Raw genomic sequence first — 25,937 nt, 5'->3', positions numbered from 1 at the left:
TACAGATGTTGACGACTGATATAAAACTGTCTATGCTACAGATGTTGACGGCTGATATATAACTGTCTATGTTACAGATGTTGATGACTGATATATAACTGCCTATGTTACAGATGTTGACGGCTGAAATATAATTGTCTATGTTTCAGATGTTGATGACTAATATATAACTGTCTATGTTACAGATGTTGCCGACTGATATATAACTGTCTATTCTACAGATGTTGATGACTGATATATAACTGTCTATGTTACAGATGTTGATGACTGATATATAAACTGTTTATGTTACAGATGTTCAAGACTAATATATAACTGTCTATGTTACAGATGTTACCAACTGTAAACCAAATCCTTGTCGGAATGGAGGAACCTGCACCGATGGAGGGTTAAATAACTACACGTGTTCCTGTGTAGCGGGATGGATGGGAGTCAACTGCACAGCAGGTGGGTCTATATTGTTACAAATGTTGATGACTAATATAATCTGTCTATGTTACAGATGTTGATGACTAATATAAACTGTTTATGTTACAAATGTTGATGACTGATATAAACCGTTTATATTACAGATGTTGATGACTAATACACACTGTTTATGTTACAGATGTTGATGACTAATATAAACTGTTTATGTTACAAATGTTGATGACTGATATATAACAGTCTATGTTACAGATGTTGACGACTGATATATAACTGTCTATTGTACAGATGTTGATGACTAATATAAACTATTTATGTTACAGATGTTGATGACTAATATATAACTGTCTATGTTACAGATATTGATAACTGATATATAGTTGTGTTACAGATGTTGACGACTGATCTATACCTGTCTATGTTACAGATGTTGATATAACTGTCTATGTTACAGATGTTGATGACTAATATATAACTGTCTATGTTACGGATGTTCTTGACTAATATAACAGGTGTATATAACTGTCTATGTTACAGATGTTGATGACTAATATATAACTGTCTATTGTACAGATATTGAGGACTGATATATAACTGTCTATGTTACAGATGTTGATGACTAATATATAACTGTCTATGTTACAGATATTGACGACTGATATATAACTGTCTATGTCACAGATGTTGACGACTGATATATAACTGTCTGTGTCACAGATGTTGACGGATGATATAAAACTGTCTATGTTACAGATGTTGATGACTAATATAAAACTGTCTATGTTACATATGTTGATGACTAATATATAACTGTCTATACTACATATGTTGATGACTGATATATAACTGTCTATGTTACAGATATTGAAGACTGGTATATAACTGTCTATGTTACAGATATTGAAGACTGATATATAACTGTCTATGGTACAGATGTTGATGACTAATATAAACTATTTATGTTACATATGTCGACGATTGATATATAACTGTCTATGTTACAGATGTTGGTGACTGATATATAGTTGTCTGTGTTACAAATGTTGACGACTGATATATACCTGCCTATGTTACAGATATTGACGACTGATATATAACTGTCTATGTTACAGATGTTGATGACTTATATATAACTGTTTATGTTACAGATGTTGATGACTAATATAAACTATTTATGTTACAGATGTTGATGACTGACATATAACTGTCTATGTTACAGATGTTGATGACTTATATATAACTGTTTATGTTACAGAGGTTGATGACTAATATAAACTATGTTACAGATGTTGATGACTGATATATAACTGTCTATGTTACAGATATTGAAGACTGGTATATAACTGTCTATGTTACAGATATTGAAGACTGATATATAACTGTCTATGTTACAGATGTTGATGACTTATATATATACCTGTCTAAGTTACAGATGTTGACGACTGGTATGTACCTGTCTATGTTACAGATGTTGACGACAGATATAAAAATGTCTATGTTACAGATGTTGATGACTGATATATAAATGTCTGTGTTACAGATGTTGACGACTAATACAAACTGTTTATGTTACAGATGTTGATGACTAATATAAACTGTTTATGTTACAAATATTGATGACTGATATATAACAGTCTATTTTACAGATGTTGACGACTGATATATAACTGTCTATTGTACAGATGTTGATGACTGATATATAACTGTTTATGTTACAGATGTTGATGACTAATATAAACTATTTATGTTACAGATGTTGATGACTAATATATAACTGTCTATGTTACAGATATTGATGACTGATATATAGTTGTGTTACAGATGTTGACGACTGATCTATACCTGTCTATGTTACAGATGTTGATATAACTGTCTATGTTACAGATATTGAAGACTAATATATAACTGTTTATGTCATAGATACTGATGACTAATATATAACTGCCTATGTTACGGATGTTCTTGACTAATATAACAGGTATATATAACTGTCTATGTTACAGATGTTGATGACTAATATATAACTGTCTGTTGTACAGATGTTGATGAATATTTTATTTGGGGGGGGGGGGGGGGGTAGTGGTGGAAAGAGGGAGGATATACAAAATTTTGTTATGTCTGGGTTCAAATACTCCTATCACATTACTACTACCTATATGTTCAGTATGTATTTTGTTAACAGCTGACTATTGCCATGGCAACCAACCGAAGTGCTCCAACAATGGGACCTGTATAAACGGCAACTCCAACTTCACTTGTAGCTGCCCGACAGGCTGGGAGGGATGGAAATGTGACGTTGGTATGATGTATATTAATTTTATTAATTGCCTGGTGCACGTCTGGGTGGGTCTTTCTAATTCCAGTCTAATGTAGGAGTTAAACAAGGTTGCGTATTGAGTCCACTACTATTCAACCTGTATGTTCGTGATATACCGGATATTTTTACACCAAACTGTGACCCGGTGTCTTTATATGATACGCAATTAAGCAGTCTGATGTTTGTTGATGATCTTGTTTTATTGTCAAAATCTCAGTTAGGATTACAAAACTCTCTCGACTGTCTTAGTACCTATTGCAAAAAAATGGGGGCTTACCGTCAACTTGTCAAAAACAAAGATTATTGTATTCAACAAAGGTGACAAGCTCATAAAAAGATTTCATTTCACATACGATACAATTGCTATTAACATTGTTCAGTCATATTGTTACTTAGGCATATTGTTTACTGTCTCCGATAATTTTAAAAGCGCATGTGACAGACTTTGTGAACATGCTACCAAAGTCATCTGTGAACTCGAACAAATTGATGTTAGAAACAACAGCCTCAAAGTTATTTCAGTACTTAATTTGTCCCATTTTAATGTATTGCTGTGAGGTTAGGAGCCCTTGTTATCTCAAAGGAGTAGACTGTTGGTGTTACAAAATTATATGTGACAGTACTCCAAATTATATGTGATAGTCTGCTGTTGAAAAATACATACTGACATATAATCTGCACTCCCCATTCGTTACTATACATATACTCTGTAGTCGCCATTCGTTACTATACAAATAATCTGCACTCCCCATTCGTTACTATACATATAATCTGCACTCCCCATTCGTTATTTTACACATAATCTACATTACTATTTCACTACTACATGTACTAAGGATATTTTGTAAAATCAAACACTTTTCTTCTTTTCCTATCACCTATGCGTTTCTTTTTTGACAGAGTATATAAGCTACAATCCCTATTCATTACTATACATATAGGCTACAATACGTATTCATTACTATACACACCACCTGCACTACCCATTAATTAGTATACGAATAATATACACTGCCTTTTCATTATTATCAATTGACAATCATGCTCAATGACACTGTGTTTTTTAAATATACATACAATATACATACCCCCTTACTTATTATACACATGACCTAACATTCATTATTACACATATATTCTATACTGCCCATAAATTACTATACGTATAATGAGCATTCCCCGTTTTTTTATTATACGTATAATCTACACTCCCCGTTCATTATTATATGTATAATCTACACTCCCCATTCATTATTATATGTATAATCTACACTCCCCATTCATTATAATATGTATAATCTACACTCCCCATTCATTATTATATGTATAATCTACACTCCCCATTCATTATTATATGTATAATCTACACTCCCCATCCATTATTATACGTGTAATTATTATAGTATAATCTCTCCGCTCCCAGTACATTGTTATACACATAATCTACACACTATATTTATTAATATACATGTAAACTACTCTCCACATTCTTTATTATACTTATAGCCTGCAATACTTATTCATTACATTAGTCTGATGATTACTATACACACCACCTGCACTGCCCTTTAATTATTATACATATAATATACACTCCCTATTCATTATTATACAGATAATTAATCTACGCTACCTACGTTCATTATATATATATATATATATATATATATATATATATGCTATACTACCCATAAATTAATATACATATAATTGTGAACCCCCCCCCCCTCCCATTCATTATTATACTTATAATCTGTACCCCACATTCATTGTTATACACATAATCTGCACTCCCCGTTCATTATTATTCACAACACATTCGGTTTTATATGTAAGGTAATGAATGTGCAGTGTAGACCATATATATAATCATAATTGTGGAATGCAGAATACGTTTATATCAATAATAATAATAATAATAATAATAATAATAATAATAATAATAATAATAATAATTTTTTAAAGAAGGCTGCACAAATAGTAGTACACTAATTAGGTATTAAACATTATTACTCAACATATAATGAAATAAACAATGTAATAACAAAACACAACATAATTATTCTTCATTAAATGCATCGAAATTATAAGGTAAATACCCATGATGTATACATAATTAGTACAATTTTGTTTACATATATACAAACAAATGTTATCACAAATTGAAATAATCATAAACAAATATAATTTAAACGTACAGACTCCTGAGTAAAGATTTTACTGAACATTATCCAGAGCCAGTGTTGTTATGAATTTTTTATATTGGCTTTTAAATGAAAGTAAGGATACACTTTTTTAAAAATAGAATCTGGGATTGTATTCCATGTTTCAACACCGGAATATCTGAAGGAGTGTTTATACAATTCAGTGTTGGGTCTTGGCAATACACGATTATTATGTGTTGCTGATCTCAGGTTATATTTATTTGAGCCTGATGATGGTATGAAAAAATCACTTATATATGCAGGTGTCAGAATGTTCAACGCCTTATATACTAATGTACCCGTATGGTATGTGCACCTATAATCAAAAGGCAACCACTGTAATTCCTTAAAGAGATCTGCTGAAGGAGTTAGCAGTCGTTTATCAAGGATTAGCCTAGCCGCTCTTTTTTGTAGCTGTCAACGTATGTTTTATTGCAGCGACCCCATGTTACTGACCCATAATCAAATATTGGAAGAATATATGCATTATAGAATAGAGATTTTGATTCTGGGGTGAGAAATTTGCTAATTCGTCGCAAAAGAGCCAGTTTAGATGAAACTTGTGAACAAATGTGATCAACTTGTGTGTTCCAACTAAGATGCATGCAGAGTGTAGGTTGTATGTATAATAAAGAAAATATGTAAAATCATATGTATAATAAACCATGTATAGTGTATTATATTGAATATGAAGTATATAATAATGCATATGGCGTGTATATTATATGTATATTAATGACTATGATGTGTACATTATATGTACAGGTATACTAATGAATGTGGAGTGCATATTATAATAATGAATAGTAATGAATGTGGAGTAGCAAGGAATCTTTTATATGCACAATCCCATAGACAGGATATCACATAACACGACATTTGATGTACCAGTCGTAGTGCACTGCTTAAAGTGAGAAGTAGCACCACCGACGGGGATCGTTCCCAGAGAAGAGCGCTTTACCATCGGGCTATGTCCCTCCCCAAATCGTCATGAAAGTCAAACTTGATCTGTAATGGTATATGATAAAACTATATGCCACATTTCATCTCAATATCTTGAGGTATTGCAAAATCAGTCTCCTAAATTACGCTTGACGTGAATTTTGACATTATTAATTATCAATATAATTACTACTATAGCTTTTCTTTTTAACAGTATTTGTTTCTAAACTTATATCTATTTTATGTCCCCATTACATCAACCAGCCTATTTAAATATATTTCTATTATCTAGCCATTTATAATGTGTTATTAATATTACTATCTACATGTACATAAGCATTAGTATTAAATATATCATCATCTACATTATTTGTATTATTATTACTACTATTACTATAATCAGCATATTGCCACAATACTCCTAGTATTTAGCGTGTATAATTTAATTCATCTTCTGAAGCGGGGCACCCCAACCCTGGCATCGTTAAAATGAGCTGGGGACAATAAAAGTATTTTAAAAAAGTCTCCTAAATTCCTAAATTCATATCTGTGTCAAAAATAGGTTTATCGTCATGAAAGTCCAACTTTAAAGCTATACGCTAAACTTCAGTTCAATATCTTGTGGCATTGGGGGCAAAAAGTTCAGAAAACTAATTTTCGCATCCCCTAAAGCATCCCTAAGGGCCGAAATTCGGTCAAAATGGGTAAATCGTCACGATAGTCAATCATAATCTGTAATGGTATATGATAGAGTTAAATATAAAATTTCAGCTAAATAGCTCGAGGTATTGTGAAAAAACATCCAGAAACTATATGCGGGACAGACGGACAGACGGACGGACGGAAAGACAGACAGACATACACACAGAAGGACGGAGATGAAACCTATAGTCCACTCTGGTTGGACCCATGGGGACTAACAATGAATGTGGATTGGATTGTGTTCATTGAATAGCACGTAAATTATCAAAGCTCTTTAAAAAGACAGTTAATGTAATCAGTATTCAAACATAGTAGTAGAGAGTGCACATTATATGTATAATTATAACCAGTGGAGTGCAAATAATTCAAGAGGAGTGCGTGTTATACGTAGAATAGTAACTGGGGGAGTGCAAATTATAGTATAATAATGACTGGGGAGTGCATATTCTTGGAGATTGCAAATTAAATGCTACAGCGGCCTCAGTGGTGTAGTGGATACGCCATCAGACTTAAGGCTGGTAGTTACTGTGTTCGCATCCCAGTACCGGCTCCTATACAGAGCTAATTTAACGACCCAGTACTTCTCGCTCACTAACCGCTAACCACTAATCCACAGTCCTTGACAAGACAGTCCGGATAGCTGAGATGTGCGCCCAGGACAGCGTGCTTGAACCTTAATTGGATATAAGCACGAAAATAACTAGAAATGAATGAATGTGTAGTCCGTAACCATATGTCCGATGTCCTACAGGCGTACACCAACATGTGTTGAGTGCGATGTCGAGTCAAACATGTTTTCCTACACAGTGTGATTGAGTTGGGAACGACATCAATACAATTTAATATACGATGATCAACAGCTATACTAATACAGCAGAAAACGTTTGGATATTTAATTAGGGGGCAGAGAAGAAGGTATGACACACACACACACACACACACACACACACACACACACACACACACACACACACACACATATATATATATGAACATTTTATTTGGGGTGGTGGTAGTGGTGGGAAGAGGGAGGATACACTTAATTGTGTTATGTCTCTGGGTTCAAATACTCCTATCACATTACTACTACCTATATGTTCAGTATGTATTTTTCAACAGCTGACTATTGCCATGGCAACCAACCGAAGTGCTACAACAATGGGACCTGTATAAACGGCGACTCCAACTTCACGTGTAACTGCCCGAAAGGCTGGATGGGATGGAAATGTGACGTTGGTAAGATGTATATTAATTTTATTACTTGCCTGGTGCACGTCTGGGTGGGTGTTTCTAATTCCAGTCTAATGTAGGAGTTAAACAAGGTTGCGTATTGAGTCCACTACTATTCAACCTGTATGTTCGTGATATACCGGATAGTTTTACACCTAACTGTGACCCGGTGTCTTTATATGATACGCAATTAAGCAGTCTGATGTTTGTTGATGATCTTGTTTTATTGTCAAAATCTCAGTTAGGATTACAAAACTCTCTCGACTGTCTTTGTACCTATTGGAAAAAAATGGGGGCTTACCGTCAACTTGTCAAAAACAAAGATTATTGTATTCAACAAAGGTGGCAAGCTCATAAAAAGATTTCGTTTTACATACGATACAATTGCTATTAACATTGTTCAGTCATATTGTTACTTAGGTATATTGTTTACTGTCTCTGATAATTTTAAAAGCGCATGTGACAGACTTTGTGAACATGCTACCAAAGTCATCTGTGAACTCGAACAAATTGATGTTAGAAACAATATATCGACAGCCTCAAAGTTATTTCAGTGCTTATTTTGTCCCATTTTAATGTATTGCTGTGAGATTAGGAGCCCTTGTTATCTCAAAGGAGTAGACTGTTGGTGTTACAAAATTATATGTGACAGTACTCCAAATTATATGTGATAGTCAGCTGTTGAAAAATACATACTGACATATAATCTGCACTCCCCATTCGTTACTATACATATAATCTGTAGTCCCCATTCGTTACTATACAAATAATCTGCACTCCCCATTCGTTAATATACATATAATCTGCACTCCCCATTCGTTATTATACATATAATATGTAATCCCCATTTGTTACTATATATATATATATATATATATATATATAAAATCTGCACCCCCCCCATTCGTTATTTTACACATAATCTACATTACGTATTCACTACTATAGATATCATCTGCACTACCTAGTCATTATTATACACATAATCTACACCTCCATTCATTTCTATACGCATAATCTACACTCTTCATTCATTATTATAATACATATCACCTACATTCCATATTCCTTATTATAATATATATAATCTGCACTCACCGTTGATTACTATACATATACTATACACTCTCCATTCATTATTATACATATAGTCTGTCAAAAAAGAAACGCATAGGTGAAATATTCATGGAATTATCTCTTTAATACAAAGTGGCATAATTTCGTTATTTATGATCGTATCACAGTCAAATTTGACATGAGTATGTGACAATGTTCTTGCTATGGACTGACGGCAGTGGAGACGTTTTCGTCACCAAACAGCGTCGCACGAGGGCGCTGAAATCAGTACCGTGTGTGGCCACCAGCAGCAGCAATCACTGTGCGACACCTCCTTGACTGAATGAGTCTCTGAATCCGGGCACGTGGAATCCTAGCCCATTCTTCCTGCAGTGCATGTGACAGTTGTGGAAGCGTCTGAGGCTCCTGGTCACGCTGGCGTACATGTCTGTCCAGATCGTCCCATAGATGTTCAATGGGGTTGAGATCTGGCGATCTTGATGGGCATGGCAGCACATTAATGTTCTCATTCTGTAGAAAATCCACTGTTGCACGTGCCGTATGCGGCCTGGCATTGTCCTGCTGAAATAGTTCTCTCTGTCTATCCAAAATGGGAAGTATGTGACGGCGAAGAATTTCATCCCGGAAGCGTACAGCTGTCAGGTTGCCTTGTAAGAACACAAGTTCACTTCTGCCGGTGTATGAGATGGCTCCCCACATCACGACACTCCCTCCACCGAATCTGTCAACTTGGGCGACGCAGTTGTTGGTAAACCGTTCATTGCGGCGTCTGTAAACACATTGTCGTCCATCACGTCGCTGTAGAAGGAAACGTGACTCGTCGCTGAACCATACGCGCCGCTAGTTTCCCAATTTCCACCTCTGTACATTCGTGCACCAGCGATCACGAAAATGTCGATGTTGACGTCGGAGGACGGGGCCAACATACGGTCTCCTAGCCCGTAAACCAGCTTCTCGAAGTCGGTTCCGAATGGTTTGTGCAGACACCCTTCTCAAACCAGGTGTGCATCCAGCAGTATTCATTGCTCTGGCAGTTCGGTAACGCAAGTGCAGAACCCGGATGCAGCGATCTTGTGCTGCAGTAGTTATGCGAGGTCTTCCACTTCTGGGCCGGTCTTCAGCTGATTGAAACGGCTGATACCTGTCACAGAGACGTGAAATGGTGCTCTGATGGACGTTCATGTGGCGTGCGACTGCTGACTGCGATTCACCTAACTGGAGGGGGCCTATTGCAATGTTTCGATTCGGCAGGCTCAGTCTTGGCATCTTGTGACTCGTCTACGTCGAAATGGAAATGAGGCATCATTGCGAGCATTGCAGCTTTAAATACACATCACTACCCCAATATTATCCCCGAGTTTGACATGCATTCGCCAAAATCTGACCATTTCACGCCGATTTCCTGCAATTGTCGCACAACGTGCCACAACATGCGTTAAATTTGTTTTAGGGTGCATTTGGGCATGCTGTCTCATTCCAGGAACATTAACAAACATGGACATTCAGCAACATTATAAAAAAAGGATATTTTGTAAAATCAAACACTTTTCTTCTTTTCCTATCACCTATGCGTTTCTTTTTTGACAGAGTATATAAGCTACACTCCCTATTCATTACTATACATATAGGCTACAATACGTATTCATTACTATACACACCACCTGCACTACCCATTAATTAGTATACGAATAATATACACTGCCTATTCATTATTATACAGATAATTAATCTACGCTACCTACGTTCATTATGTATATATATATATATATATATATATATATATATATATATATGCTATACTACCATAACTTAATATACATATCATTGTGCACCCCCCTCCCATTCATTATTATACTTATAATCTATACCCCACATTCATTGTTATACACATAATCTGCACTCCCCGTTCATTATTATTCACAACACATTCCGTTTTATATGTAAGGTAATGAATGTGCAGTGTAGATCATATATATAATCATAATTGTGGAATGCAGAATACGTTTATATTAATAATAATAATAATAATAATAATCGTTATTTAAAGAATGTTACACAAGTAGTAGTACACTAATCTCCCTTGTGGCCTTCTGTCTATTAAGTATTAAACATTATTACTCAATATTATAATGAAATAAACAATGTAATAACAAAACACAACATAATTATTCTTCATTAAATGCATCGAAATTATAAGGTAAATACCCATGATGCATACATAATTAATACAATTTTGTTTACATATACAAACAAATGTTATCACAAATTGAAATAATCATAAACAAATATAATTTAAACGTACAGAATCCTGAGTAAAGATTTTACTGAACATTATCCAGAGCCAGTGTTGTTATGAATTTTTTATATTGGCTTTTAAATGAAAGTAAGGATACACTTTTTTAAAAATAGAATCTGGGATTGTATTCCATGTTTCAACACCGGAATATCTGAAGGAGTGTTTATACAATTCAGTGTTGGGTCTTGGCAATACACGATTATTATGTGTTGCTGATCTCAGGTTATATTTATTTGAGCCTGATGATGGTATGAAAAAATCACTTATATATGCAGGTGTCAGAATGTTCAACGCCTTATATACTAATGTACCCGTATGGTATGTGCACCTATAATCAAAAGGCAACCACTGTAATTCCTTAAAGAGATCTGCTGAAGGAGTTAGCAGTCGTTTATCAAGGATTAGCCTAGCCGCTCTTTTTTGTAGCTGTCAACGTATGTTTTATTGCAGCGACCCCATGTTACTGACCCATAATCAAATATTGGAAGAATATATGCATTATAGAATAGAGATTTTGATTCTGGGGTGAGAAATTTGCTAATTCGTCGCAAAAGAGCCAGTTTAGATGAAACTTGTGAACAAATGTGATCAACTTGTGTGTTCCAACTAAGATGCATGCAGAGTGTAGGTTGTATGTATAATAAAGAAAATATGTAAAATCATATGTATAATAAACCATGTATAGTGTATTATATTGAATATGAAGTATATAATAATGCATATGGCGTGTATATTATATGTATATTAATGACTATGATGTGTACATTATATGTACAGGTATACTAATGAATGTGGAGTGCATATTATAATAATGAATAGTAATGAATGTGGAGTAGCAAGGAATCTTTTATATGCACAATCCCATAGACAGGATATCACATAACACGACATTTGATGTACCAGTCGTAGTGCACTGCTTAAAGTGAGAAGTAGCACCACCGACGGGGATCGTTCCCAGAGCGAGCGCTTTACCATCGGGCTATGTCCCTCCCCAAATCGTCATGAAAGTCAAACTTGATCTGTAATGGTATATGATAAAACTATATGCCACATTTCATCTCAATATCTTGAGGTATTGCAAAATCAGTCTCCTAAATTACGCTTGACGTGAATTTTGACATTATTAATTATCAATATAATTACTACTATAGCTTTTCTTTTTAACAGTATTTGTTTCTAAACTTATATCTATTTTATGTCCCCATTACATCAACCAGCCTATTTAAATATATTTCTATTATCTAGCCATTTATAGTGTGTTATTAATATTACTATCTACATGTACATAAGCATTAGTATTAAATATATCATCATCTACATTATTTGTATTATTATTACTACTATTACTATAATCAGCATATTGCCACAATACTCCTAGTATTTAGCGTGTATAATTTAATTCATCTTCTGAATCGGGGCACCCCAACCCTGGCATCGTTAAAATGAGCTGGGGACAATAAAAGTATTTTAAAAAAGTCTCCTAAATTCCTAAATTCATATCTGTGTCAAAAATAGGTTTATCGTCATGAAAGTCCAACTTTAAAGCTATACGCTAAACTTCAGTTCAATATCTTGTGGCATTGGGGGCAAAAAGTTCAGAAAACTAATTTTCGCATCCCCTAAAGCATCCCTAAGGGCCGAAATTCGGCCAAAATGGGTAAATCGTCACGATAGTCAATCATAATCTGTAATGGTATATGATAGAGTTAAATATAAAATTTCAGCTAAATAGCTCGAGGTATTGTGAAAAAACATCCAGAAACTATATGCGGGACAGACGGACAGACGGACGGACGGAAAGACAGACAGACATACACACAGAAGGACGGAGATGAAACCTATAGTCCACTCTGGTTGGACCCATGGGGACTAACAATGAATGTGGATTGGATTGTGTTCATTGAATAGCACGTAAATTATCAAAGCTCTTTAAAAAGACAGTTAATGTAATCAGTATTCAAACATAGTAGTAGAGAGTGCACATTATATGTATAATTATAACCAGTGGAGTGCAAATAATTCAAGAGGAGTGCGTGTTATACGTAGAATAGTAACTGGGGGAGTGCAAATTATAGTATAATAATGACTGGGGAGTGCATATTCTTGGAGATTGCAAATTAAATGCTACAGCGGCCTCAGTGGTGTAGTGGATACGCCATCAGACTTAAGGCTGGTAGTTACTGTGTTCGCATCCCAGTACCGGCTCCTATACAGAGCTAATTTAACGACCCAGTACTTCTCGCTCACTAACCGCTAACCACTAATCCACAGTCCTTGACAAGACAGTCCGGATAGCTGAGATGTGCGCCCAGGACAGCGTGCTTGAACCTTAATTGGATATAAGCACGAAAATAACTAGAAATGAATGAATGTGTAGTCCGTAACCATATGTCCGATGTCCTACAGGCGTACACCAACATGTGTTGAGTGCGATGTCGAGTCAAACATGTTTTCCTACACAGTGTGATTGAGTTGGGAACGACATCAATACAATTTAATATACGATGATCAACAGCTATACTAATACAGCAGAAAACGTTTGGATATTTAATTAGGGGCAGAGAAGAAGTCTGCACGTAACATTTCGGGAACGATTGACTACTGCCACCTCCACAGCCGCAGCAATACCAGGTTTGAGCAGGATATCCGACCAGACCGTACGGAACCGCCTACGTGAGGTAGGAATTCGTGCCAGACGTCCAGTTCGAGGTGTCATCTTAACACCACAACACCGTCGACTCCGACTGCAGTGGTGCCAGATTCATCGACAATGGCCTCAACTGCGATGGAGACAGGTGTGGTTCAGTGACGAGTCCCGATTTCTGCTCCGACGTCATGATGGAAGATGTCGCGTGTATAGGCGTCGTGGTGAACGTTATGCGGCAAACTGCGTGCAGGAAGTGGACAGATTCGGCAGCCATCTCACACACTGGCAGAACTGACCTGGTTCACGTGCAGGGCAACCTGAATGCACAGGGCTACATTGACCAGATCCTCCGGCCACACATCGTTCCAGTTATGGCCAACGCCAACGCAGGGTTCCAACATGACAACGCCAGGCCTCACACAGCACGTCTCACAACGGCTTTCCTACAGAACAACAACATTAATGTCCTTCCTTGGCCATCGATATCACCGGATTTGAACCCAATTGAGCATCTATGGGACGAGTTGGACCGACGCCTCCGACAGCGACAACCACAGCCCCAGACCCTGCCCGAGCTGGCAGCAGCCTTGCAGGCCGAGTCGGCCACCATCCCCCGGGACGTCATCCGTACTCTGGTTGCTTCAATGGGCAGGCGGTGCCAGGCAGTTGTCAACACGCGCGGAGGCCACACCCGGTATTGACTCCAGATGACCTTGACCTTGGTGGTGTGTCCTATCACTTACTCACAATGGACTAGAGTGAATTGTGAACAATCCTGCAACATTTGGTAATTATCGGACTCACCATTCAATAATTAAATCAATTCTCCAAATGTTACGACAATGTGGTTTTGCGTTTCTTCTTTTGAATAGTATTACGATGATCAACAGCTATAACAATACAGCAGAACACGTTTGGATATTTAATTAGGGGGCAGAGAAGAAGGTATGATTGATATAAATTAATATACACAGAAGGGGCAAGGGGGACATGTGCTCCCTCCCCACCATGTAACAGCAGCTATGTTTTTTTGTATATATTTACACACAAACGCACACACACAGACACAGACACACACACATACATAGATACATACACACACACACACACATACATATATATATATATATATATATATATATATATATATATATATAGTCAAACCTGTATATAACGGCCACCCAAGGGACCTGACAAAAGTGGCCGTTATATAGAGGTGACCCTTATATACAAGTTCAAAATTAGAACCCATATATTAAAGAATATCACAACTGTCATAAAAAAAAGATGTCGCATTTTTAAAGCATTCCCACACTTGCTTGTTTATGGCAATCACTGCCTGTTGCTGCCTTCTGCCTTTTTCTTTCGGCTGAAACATTATTGTCAAAGTCGGCCAGAACATCAGCTTTCCTTATTAAAATAGAATTAATCTTAAAACGTCCTACAACAAAATGATCGGCGATCTTTCGCGCACTTAAATTGCCTTTCTCAGATTATTAATAACGTCGATTCTCTGTTCTAACGTTAAAGCAGTACTATTTTTTCAGTGGCATTTTACATACAAATGTATTCGTTAATATATTTCGCAAACGCTAACACTGACTTGCAGAAGATATTTTGTGTAATTGAAGGTTATTACCCATGTGGTATGTTTGACTCATTTGTTTGTTTCATGTCACAGCTAATCCTTCAGTGGAGTATGACCGTTGATTACAGCTGAATAAGATCAGGAGTCGCTTAAATAATCCGAACACGGGACAGCTGCAATGACCGCCGCCTTCAGCAATTCATGTTTATTTACCAATCATGTCTGGCTAGAAACAATGAAACACCTAACATAATACCTCATTTGTTTAGTTTCTCGATACTTAATAGAGTGACCATACATACAGATTACATTATGTACAGCCAATGAGAAGTCGTCTACTATTCAGTGAGGATGCTGAGAACCAATCGAATTACACCACTAGTAACTGCGTGTCACGGAAGTTACTGAGTGTCCGTTTATTTTTCAATTACGATCAGAGAATTACAATGGAACTTTACTTTGACAGAAAATAAACCCAAAGCTACAGACATGGCCATATAAACACATTTAATTTATAATTTTTAAGATGATTGAAAAAGTAAAGACTTAACCAGGGTCAAAATATAAACCAAAAAACGTCTTTACGACGGTCATCTTGTGACCGTTATAGCAGGTTCAACCTGTGATATTGGGTGAAACATAGTGACCGCTGGCCGTTATGTACAGGTCAAATAAGGAAGGAAATGCATTGGGGGGGGGGGGGGGATTTATAGTGCCCGTTACGGGCAGGTGACCGCTATGTACAGGTGACCGTTAGACCAGGTTCGACTGTATATATATATATATATATATATATATATATATATATATTTATATGCATATATGAACATTTTATTTGGGGTGGTGGTAGTGTTGGGAAGAGGGAGGATACACTAAATTGTATTACTACTACCTATATGTTCAGTATGTATTTTTCAACAGCTGACTATTGCCATGGCAACCAACCGAAGTGCTCCAACAATGGGACCTGTATAAACGGCGACTCCAACTTCACGTGTAGCTGCACGAAAGGCTGGGTGGGATGGAAATGCGACGTTGGTATGATGTATATTAATTTTATTACTTGCCTGGTGCACTTCTGGGTGGGTGTTTCTAATTCCAGTCTAATGTAGGAGTTAAACAAGGTTGCGTATTGAGTCCACTACTATTCAACCTGTATGTTCGTGATATACCGGATATTTTTTTACAACAAACTGTGACCCGGTGTCTTTATATGATACGCAATTAAGCAGTCTCATGTTTGCTGATGATCTTGTTTTATTGTCAAAATCTCAGCTACGATTACAAAACTCTCTCGACTGTCTTAGTACCTATTACAAAACATGGGGGCTTACCGTCAACTTGTCAAAAACAAAGATTATTGTATTCAACAAAGGTGGCAAGCTCATAAAAAGATTTCGTTTTACATACGATACAATTGCTATTAACATTGTTCAGTCATATTGTTACTTAGGCATATTGTTTACTGTCTCTGATAATTTTAAAAGCGCATGTGACAGACTTTGTGAGCATGCTACCAAAGTCATCTGTGAACTCGAACAAATTGATGTTAGAAACAATATATCGACAGCCTCAAAGTTATTTCAGTGTTTAATTTGTCCCATTTTAATGTATTGCTGTGAGGTTAGAAGCCCCTGTTATCTCAAAGGAGTAGACCGTTGGTGTTACAAAATTATATGTGACAATACTCCATTCGATAGTGTTGAAGTAAAATTTTATAAATACCTACTTGGTGTTAACAAAAGAAGCACTCATGATGCTATGTGCGGTGAACTTGGCCAGCACCCACTTCCTATTACATGCTTACCCCTTGCAGCAAAATACTAGATTGGGCACACATGATTGTTCGTCAATAGTGCATAAGGCGTACTTGGAATTATATTATTATAATAACTCATCTAATTTAAACTGGTCATTTTATATAAAAATGATGTGGATAAATTTTGGCTTTAGTCAGATATGGGACAATCAAGGCTCTTTATACTCTCACAGAGAAACACGTAAATTGAAACAAGAACTCGAGTCGAAATATATAAAATTCTGGTCAGATACTATTCAAAACAATGACTGTAAACTCAAAACTTACAGTCTGTTTAAATCAGAGTTTAAATTAGAAAACTACCTATTCTGCACACCAGACTTCGACCAACGCAGACAATTTACTAAAATGAGAATCAATGCGCACAATCTTCATACTGAACTTGGACGATTCTGTAAACCTAAGAAACTAATTGAACTGAGGACTTGTTTTGTTTGTAATTCTCAAGCTGTGGAAGATGAAAATTATTTTAATTTAGATTGTCCTATTTATTATGTTGAAAGGCAACAACTATTTGATAAGTTAAACTCCTTTTCCGACTCCTCTGCTCTAAATAGCAATTTACAATTTATATTTATTATGTCATACAATAATGGTGACATTGAAATTCTTAACCATGTATTAACATATATTGACAGCTGTATTTGTAAACGTAAAGGTCTTGTTCCAGCCATCAGTGGGGCAGTAATTTAATTAATTTATTTCCAATGGATCCATACACTGGTTGGTATCCCCCCATCCCGGGGAGTCTTGACACTGAATCTGCCAGTAATTAGACGTGTGTCTGGTGTGAACCATATAACAAAATCAAAATGATTGTTGTGTGTGTTTCAGATGCCAGTGACTGTAAGCCAAACCCCTGCAAGAACAATGGAACATGCCGAGATGACGGACTTAACAAATACAACTGTTCGTGTATCACTGGATGGCAAGGGGCAACTTGTGAAGAAGGTATTAATATAACATATACTGTATATATATATATAAACAACAGCGATGTTTTTTTGTATATATTTACACACAAACGCACACACACACACACACACACACACACACACACACACACACATACATACACACACACACACACATATATATATATATATATATATATATATATATATATATATGTGTGTGTATATATGAACATTTTATTTGGGGTGGTGGTAGTGGTGGGAAGAGGGAGGATACACTAAATTGTATTACTACTACCTATATGTTCAGTATGTATTTTTCAACAGCTGACTATTGCCATGGCAACCAACCGAAGTGCTCCAACAATGGGACCTGTATAAATGGCGACTCCAACTTCACGTGTAGCTGCACGAAAGGCTGGGTGGGATGGAAATGCGACGTTGGTATGATGTATATTAGTTTTATTACTTGCCTGGTGCACTTCTGGGTGGGTGTTTCTAATTCCAGTCTAATGTAGGAGTTAAAGAAGGTTGCGTATTGAGTCCACTACTATTCAACCTGTATGTTCGTGATATACCGGATATTTTTTACAACAAACTGTGACCCGGTGTCTTTATATGATACGCAATTAAGCAGTCTCATGTTTGCTGATGATCTTGTTTTATTGTCAAAATCTCAGCTACGATTACAAAACTCTCTCGACTGTCTTAGTACCTATTGCAAAAAAATGGAGGCTTACCGTCAACTTGTCAAAAACAAAGATTATTGTATTCAACTAAGGTGGCAAGCTCATAAAAAGATTTCGTTTTACATACGATACAATTGCTATTAACATTGTTCAGTCATATTGTTACTTAGCCATATTGTTTACTGTCTCTGATAATTTTAAAAGCGCACGTGACAGACTTTGTGAGCATGCTACCAAAGTCATCTGTGAATTCGAAAAAATTGATGTTAGAAACAATATATCGACAGCCTCAAAGTTATTTCAGTGTTTAATTTGTCCCATTTTAATGTATTGCTTTGAGGTTAGGAGCCCCTGTTATCTCAAAGGAGTAGACCGTTGGTGTTACAAAATTATATGTGACAATACTCCATTCGATAGTGTTGAAATAAAATTTTATAAATACCTACTTGGTGTTAACAAAAGAAGCACTCATGATGCTATGTGCGCCAAACTTCGAACAACGCCGACAATTTACTGAAATGAGAATCAATGCGCACAATCTTCATACTGAACTTGGACGATTCTGTAAAACTAAAAACACCAATTGAACAGAGGGCTTGTTTTGTTTGTAATTCTCAAGCTGTGGAAGATGAAAAACATTTTATTTTAGACTGCCCTATTTATTATGTTGAAAGGCAACAACTATTTGATAAGTTAAACTCCTTTTCCGACCTCTCTACTCTAAATAGCAATATATAATTTATATTTATTATGTCATACAATAATGGTGACATTGAAATTCTTATCCATGTATTAACATATATTGACAGCTGTATTTGTAAACGTAAAGGTCTTGTTCCAGCCATCAGTGGGGCAGTAATTTAGTTAATTTATTTCCAATGGATCCATACACTGGTTGGTATCCCCCCATCCCGGGGAGTCTTGACATTGAATCTGCCAGTAATTACACGTGTGTCTGGTGTGAACCATATAACAAAATCAAAGTGATTGTTGTGTGTGTTTCAGATGCCAATGACTGTAAGCCAAACCCCTGCAAGAACAATGGAACATGCCGAGATGACGGACTTAACAAATACAACTGCACGTGTATCACTGGATGGCAAGGGGCAACTTGTGAAGAAGGTATTAATATAACATATACTGTATATATATATATATATATATATATATATATATATATATATATATATATATATATATATATATATATATATATCTTCTATATCTGATATTAATACGAAGTGTGAGTTGTACACCCATCACTTATTTGTTCTCATGTATTATTATGATAATAAAAAAGAGTAAGGTCTTCTAAGTGATCGCCACCAATATATAACATCAGTAGTACACCCCCTCCCTCCTCTGCCATTATATATCCATGCCCGAATACTGAGCTTTCAGCTTTCAGGGTTTACCACAGGCTCGGCTGAAGCAAGTAGACATGGGGGGGGGGAGGGGGAGGGGCTGACTGAGATCGAGCTCAAAGCAAAGTTTCTAGAGGGTCCGTGGATTTGCTTGCCCGTAAAAGTTAGAAAGAAAGATGTCCTGAAATGCAATTTTCAGCATTCTGAGTTACAATAGCCTCGACGTGAACACAGTGGTGGGGAGCGGGGAGAGTGGAGTGGAGTGGGGAGTGATTAATCGCTCCCCTAATTTAGATTACGGAAAGCCATTTAAGATTTTACCACATTGATCCCATATAAATTAACGTTTTCGGCCTAACAAAACATGTTTGTCGTCTCAAAAACAAAATAAACACACACCCTGTTTTGTTTCTGTTTCTTTTTTCTTTTTTTTAAACTTTCTTGCAATAGCATGTTTTAAATATAAGGCATTGTATGGATACATATATTTGGCACGAGCTTTTACCAAATTATTTCAAATTTCGTTTTACTGTTGCAAGAAATAATAACTTTGTATGTACACAATTATTTTAGACAAATCTTAGTGTTGAGATACTACAAAACATTACAATGTTCAGAAATACATTGGTTGTAGAGATAAAATATTTGCTGAAACCTTTTAAAATGTCTACAAAATCAGGATATAAACAGAAACATGAATTTGAAGTGAAATGTATGAAACTGTGAAACATGCCTAGCAGGTGAGAGCTTAAACACTGCATAATAGTATTTAAATGTTATCAAATTAAACATCTAATGTTAATTTTGTTAATAAATTAATGCATTTTGGTGGGGGGGGGGGGGGGGGGGGGCGGAACGTAGCTCAGTGGTACAACGCTCGCCTGATACGCGATCGATCTAGGATCGATTCCTGTCGGTGGGACCCTTGGGCTATTTCTCGTTCCAGCCAGTGCTCCACAACTGGTACAAAAAAGGGCGTGGTATGAACTATCCTGTCTGTGGGATGGTGCATATAAAAAATCCCTTGCTGCTAATCGAAAGCAGTAGCCCATGAAGTAGCAACAGTGGGTTTCCTCTCTCAATATCTGTGTGGTCCTTAACCATGTCTGACGCCATATAACCGTAAATAAATTGTGTTGAGTGCGTCGTTAAATAAAACATTTCCTTGCTTCCTTCCTTTTTTTGTGTGTGCTACGTTTATTCACAGACAAATGTTCCAATATAACTAAAATCGCATGTAAATTTAAATGTTACATTATATTAAACATATACATGTGTAATTGTAAGTTTGTAAATAAATTAATGTTTGTTTTTTTGTTATACATTTGTTCACAGACGTTGACGAGTGTTCCACCAAACCATGTGTAAACGGCACGTGCGTCAACGACCAACCGTCAGGGTCAGGAACATACACATGCAACTGTGATCCAGATTATGAGGGGACGAACTGTGACAGTAGTAAGTTATTTCTCTATGAATCAGGGCCAGGAACATACACATACAGCTGTGATCCAGATTATGAGGGGACGAACTGTGATAGTAGTAAGTTATTCTCTATAAATCAGTCAAGAACATACACATGAAACTGTGATCCAGTTTATGAGCGGACGAACTGTGATAGTAATGTCGAAGTTAAAGATGTTACTGGCAATCAATTCAACGCTACTGACATTCAGTCGCACATTACATTTTAGTAGTAATTTAAATTTGGTCTACACGTCCGTGTATATATTTGTAACTACCCCATTCCATGTATGTTTGTTGACTAGTATATATTTGTCTTGACATTTCAGTTATTGACAATTGCAAGGATGGCCTATGTCAGAATGGTGGCAACTGTACTGACGGAATTGATGATTACGAGTGTACCTGTACTAAGCGGTGGACGGGCAAAAGCTGCACAAAAGGTTTGCTCTCGCTCCCGGGTTATGTGTATTAGAGCGATTATTCAAAGCTAATTCTTGGGAGTGGCAGTCCTCCTTCGGGCGGTAGAGGAGGGATGAAACATGCCTTCAATAACATCTCCCTCCAGTGACCTCTGCCTTCAATACCATGTCCCTCCAGTGACCGCTGCCTTCAATAACATCTCCCTCCAGTGACCTCTGCCTTCAATACCATGTCCCTCCAGTGACCGCTGCCTTCAATAACATCTCCCTCCAGTGACTTCTGCCTTCAATAACATCTCCATCCAGTGACTTCTGCCTTCAATAACATCTCCCTCCAATAACCTCTGCCTGCAATAACACCTCCCTCCAGTGACTTCTGCTTTCAATAACACCTCCCTCCAGTGACTTCTGCCTTCAATTGCTATATATGTTGTTACAGATGACAACGGGAGGTTTTCACTGTTACTGTATTTGTTGTTACAGATGACAGTGGGAGGTTTTCACTGTTACTATATTTGTTGTTACAGATGACAGTGGGAGGTTTTCACTGTTACTATATTTGTTACAGATGACAGTGGGAGGTTTTCACTGTTATTATATTTCTTGTTACAGACGACAGTGGGAGGTTTTCATGGTTTCTATATTTGTGGTTTCAGATGACAGTGGGCGGTTTTCACTGTTATTATATTTGTTGTTACAGATGACTGTAGGAGGTTTTCACGGTTTCTATATTTGTGGTTTCAGATGATAGTGGGCGTTTTTCACTGTTATTATATTTGTTGTTATAGATGACAGAGGGAGGTTTTCACTGTTATTACATTTGTTGCTACAGATGACAGAGGGAGATGTTCACTGTTATTATATTTGTTGTTACAGATTATAGTGGGAGGTTTTCACTGTTATTATATTTGTTGTTACAGATGACAGAGGGAGGTTTTCACTGTTATTATATTTGTTGTTACAGATGACAGTGGGAGGTTTTCACTGTTATTATATTTGTTGTTATATATGGCAGTGGGAGGTTTTCACTGTTACTATATTTGTTGTTATAGATGACAGTGGGAGGTTTTCACTGTTACTATATTTGTTGTTATAGATGACAGTGGGAGGTTTTCGCTGTTACTATATTTGTTGTTATAGATGACAGGGAGGTTTTCACTGTTACTATATTTGTTGTTATAGATGACAGTGGGAGGTTTATAGATGACAGTGGGAGGTTTTCACTGTTACTATATTTGTTGTTATAGATGACAGTGGGAGGTTTTCACTGTTACTATATTTGTTGTTATAGATGACAGTGGGAGGTTTTCGCTGTTACTATATTTGTTGTTATAGATGACAGGGAGGTTTTCACTGTTACTATATTTGTTGTTACAGATGACAGTGGGCGGTTTTCGCTGTTATTATATTTGTTGTTATAGATGACAGTGGGAGGTTTTCACTGTTACTATATTTGTTGTTATAGATGGCAGTGGGAGGTTTTCACTGTTATTATACTTGTTGTTACAGATGGCAGAGGGAGGTTTTCACTGTTATTATATTTGTTGTTAAAGATGACAATGGGAGGTTTTCACTGTTACTATATTTGTTGTTATAGATGACAGAGGGAGGTTTTCGCTGTTACTATATTTATTGTTACAGATGACAGTGGGAGGTTTTCAATGATATTATATTTGTTGTTACAGATGACAGTGGGAGGTTTTCACTGTTATTATATTTGTTGTTACAGATGACAGAGGGAGGTTTTCACTGTTATTATATTTGTTGTTATAGATGACAGTGGGAGGTTTTCACTGTTATTATATTTGTTGTTACAGATGACAGAGGGAGGTTTTCACTGTTATTATATTTGTTGTTATAGATGACAGGGAGGTTTTCACTGTTACTATATTTGTTGTTATAGATGACAGTGGGAGGTTTTCACTGTTACTATATTTGTTGTTATAGATGACAGAGGGAGGTTTTCACTGTTATTATATTTGTTGTTACAGATGTGGACGAGTGTTCTCTAAATAACACATGTCAAAATAAAGGATTCTGTCAGAACACAGCAGGAGGTTTTCAGTGTTACTGTAAAACAGGCTGGACAGGAGATACATGTTCTCAAGGTAAAACTCATATTCTGTCAAATTGCACTATAATCCATTTAGATTTCACCAGATTTATTTCAGAGTAATCCACAAGAATGCAGTTGCTTTTATGTTTTATATTTTTATAATTGTTTTTTGTATAGAATGTGTATATAATTTCTACCATCACAATTATAGATGTGTTACGTTTTATTTTATTTTCGTGGCATATTTCATGTGCATTTTGTACCATCTCACTTTTAGATAAATAATGTCTGTGGTATATTTTATGTGTATTTTCAACTATCTCACTTATAGATATGTATTTTGTTTAAATTAAAATCATTTCAAAATGTGTTGCATATTTCATATGTATTTTCCACTACACGTATCTCGCTTATAGATATGTATTTTGTTTAAATCTAAATCATTTAAAAATGTGTTGTAAATTTGGTATGTATGTTTCACTACACGTATCTCGGTTATAGATATGTATTTTTTTCAAATCGAAATCACTTTTGTGGTATATTTCATATATATTTTCAACTATCTCGCTTATAGATATGTATTTTGTTTAAATCAAAATAAGGTTTTTGTGGTATATTACATGTGTATTTTCAACTATCTCATGCAGTTGCAGTTATGTATTTTTAAAAATGTATATTGACCGCTGTAGATGTTGACGAATGCGCGAAGCCATCTGCCTGTGGAGAGGAGCCTGGCTGGAACTGTACCAACACAACTGGAAATTACACGTGCGAATGTAAAGCCACTCACATCAAACGTGGCGACAAGTGTGTTGGTAAGTTTCTTATCTTATTGGTTTTACTGATACACATGTCAGAGTATGGCCACTCACATCAAACATGGCGACAAGTATGTTGGTAGGTTTCTTTTCTTGTTGGTTTTACTGATACACATGTCAGAGTATGGCCACTCACATCAAATATGGCGACAAGTATGTTGGTAGGTTTCTTTTCTTGTTGGTTTTACTGATACACATGTCAGAGTATGGCCACTCACACCAAACATGGCGGCAAGTATGTTGGTAGGTTTCTTTTCTTGTTGGTTTTACTGATACACATGTCAGAGTATGGCCACTCACATCAAACATGGCGACAAGTATGTTGGTAGGTTTCTTTTCTTGTTGTTCTTATTGTAACAAGAGGCAGGATTCAGACTGGTAAATATTTGAATCATTCTTTTTATTAAGTATTGTCTGTTATTTCTTTTACGTTCATCGCGGTATGAACAAAAAAGTCATCCGCAAACTGTGTGAATCGGCGAAGCCGTTCTCACATAAGTTTGCGGATGATTTTGTTTGTTCATACCCATATGAACGTAAAAGAAATAACAGACAATACTTCTAATGGAATTTGAATCATACTTGCTAATAATAACACAAAAACTTCATACTTTATTTTGAATTATTTTTGCTCCATAAACAATAACGCTCAAAAAGACAACTTGCCCAGATAAAATGACATCATCAGATATGACATTCCATGAAGATGTAATTTTTACGTTCATCGAAAAATGAACAAACTCCCGTTGCTACTGGACCAATAGAATGACGTTATTTTGTAATGAATGTAACGGAAATTTAATTATTGAAAATTGGTTTTAATATAGTAATGTTCGTATGAAGTGTTCCTTCTACCAGTTGGCTTCGGGAATTTTCATATTAGTTTGGTTTCTAGAGAGCATTGGCTCTGGCTCTGGGAATATATATATTATATATACCAGTTGGCTTTGGGAATTTTCATA

At 36.1% G+C, this 25,937-nt stretch overlaps 1 protein-coding gene across 2 annotated transcripts in view; it reads left to right on the top strand.

Moving 5' to 3' along the window:
- The window catches only part of LOC121385466 (neurogenic locus notch homolog protein 1-like), a 63,724-nt gene that overhangs the window by 24,384 nt on the left and 13,403 nt on the right, over positions 1–25,937 (top strand). Inside the window, exons 2-12 of one of the 2 annotated variants that reach the window (XM_041516161.1) lie at positions 331–447; positions 2,609–2,725; positions 7,711–7,827; positions 16,351–16,467; positions 18,083–18,199; positions 18,490–18,606; positions 19,857–19,973; positions 21,551–21,673; positions 22,009–22,122; positions 24,093–24,209; positions 24,847–24,972. In XM_041516161.1, the coding sequence (XP_041372095.1) occupies positions 331–447; positions 2,609–2,725; positions 7,711–7,827; positions 16,351–16,467; positions 18,083–18,199; positions 18,490–18,606; positions 19,857–19,973; positions 21,551–21,673; positions 22,009–22,122; positions 24,093–24,209; positions 24,847–24,972 (1,299 nt within the window). The remainder of the gene's footprint in view (positions 1–330; positions 448–2,608; positions 2,726–7,710; positions 7,828–16,350; positions 16,468–18,082; positions 18,200–18,489; positions 18,607–19,856; positions 19,974–21,550; positions 21,674–22,008; positions 22,123–24,092; positions 24,210–24,846; positions 24,973–25,937) is intronic. The other variant, XM_041516163.1, reaches the window with a different exon arrangement.

The sequence above is a fragment of the Gigantopelta aegis genome, chromosome 11 (assembly GCF_016097555.1).
Source record: "Gigantopelta aegis isolate Gae_Host chromosome 11, Gae_host_genome, whole genome shotgun sequence".
Taxonomy (NCBI): domain Eukaryota; kingdom Metazoa; phylum Mollusca; class Gastropoda; order Neomphalida; family Peltospiridae; genus Gigantopelta; species Gigantopelta aegis.
This window is presented reverse-complemented; position numbering and strand designations above follow the sequence as displayed.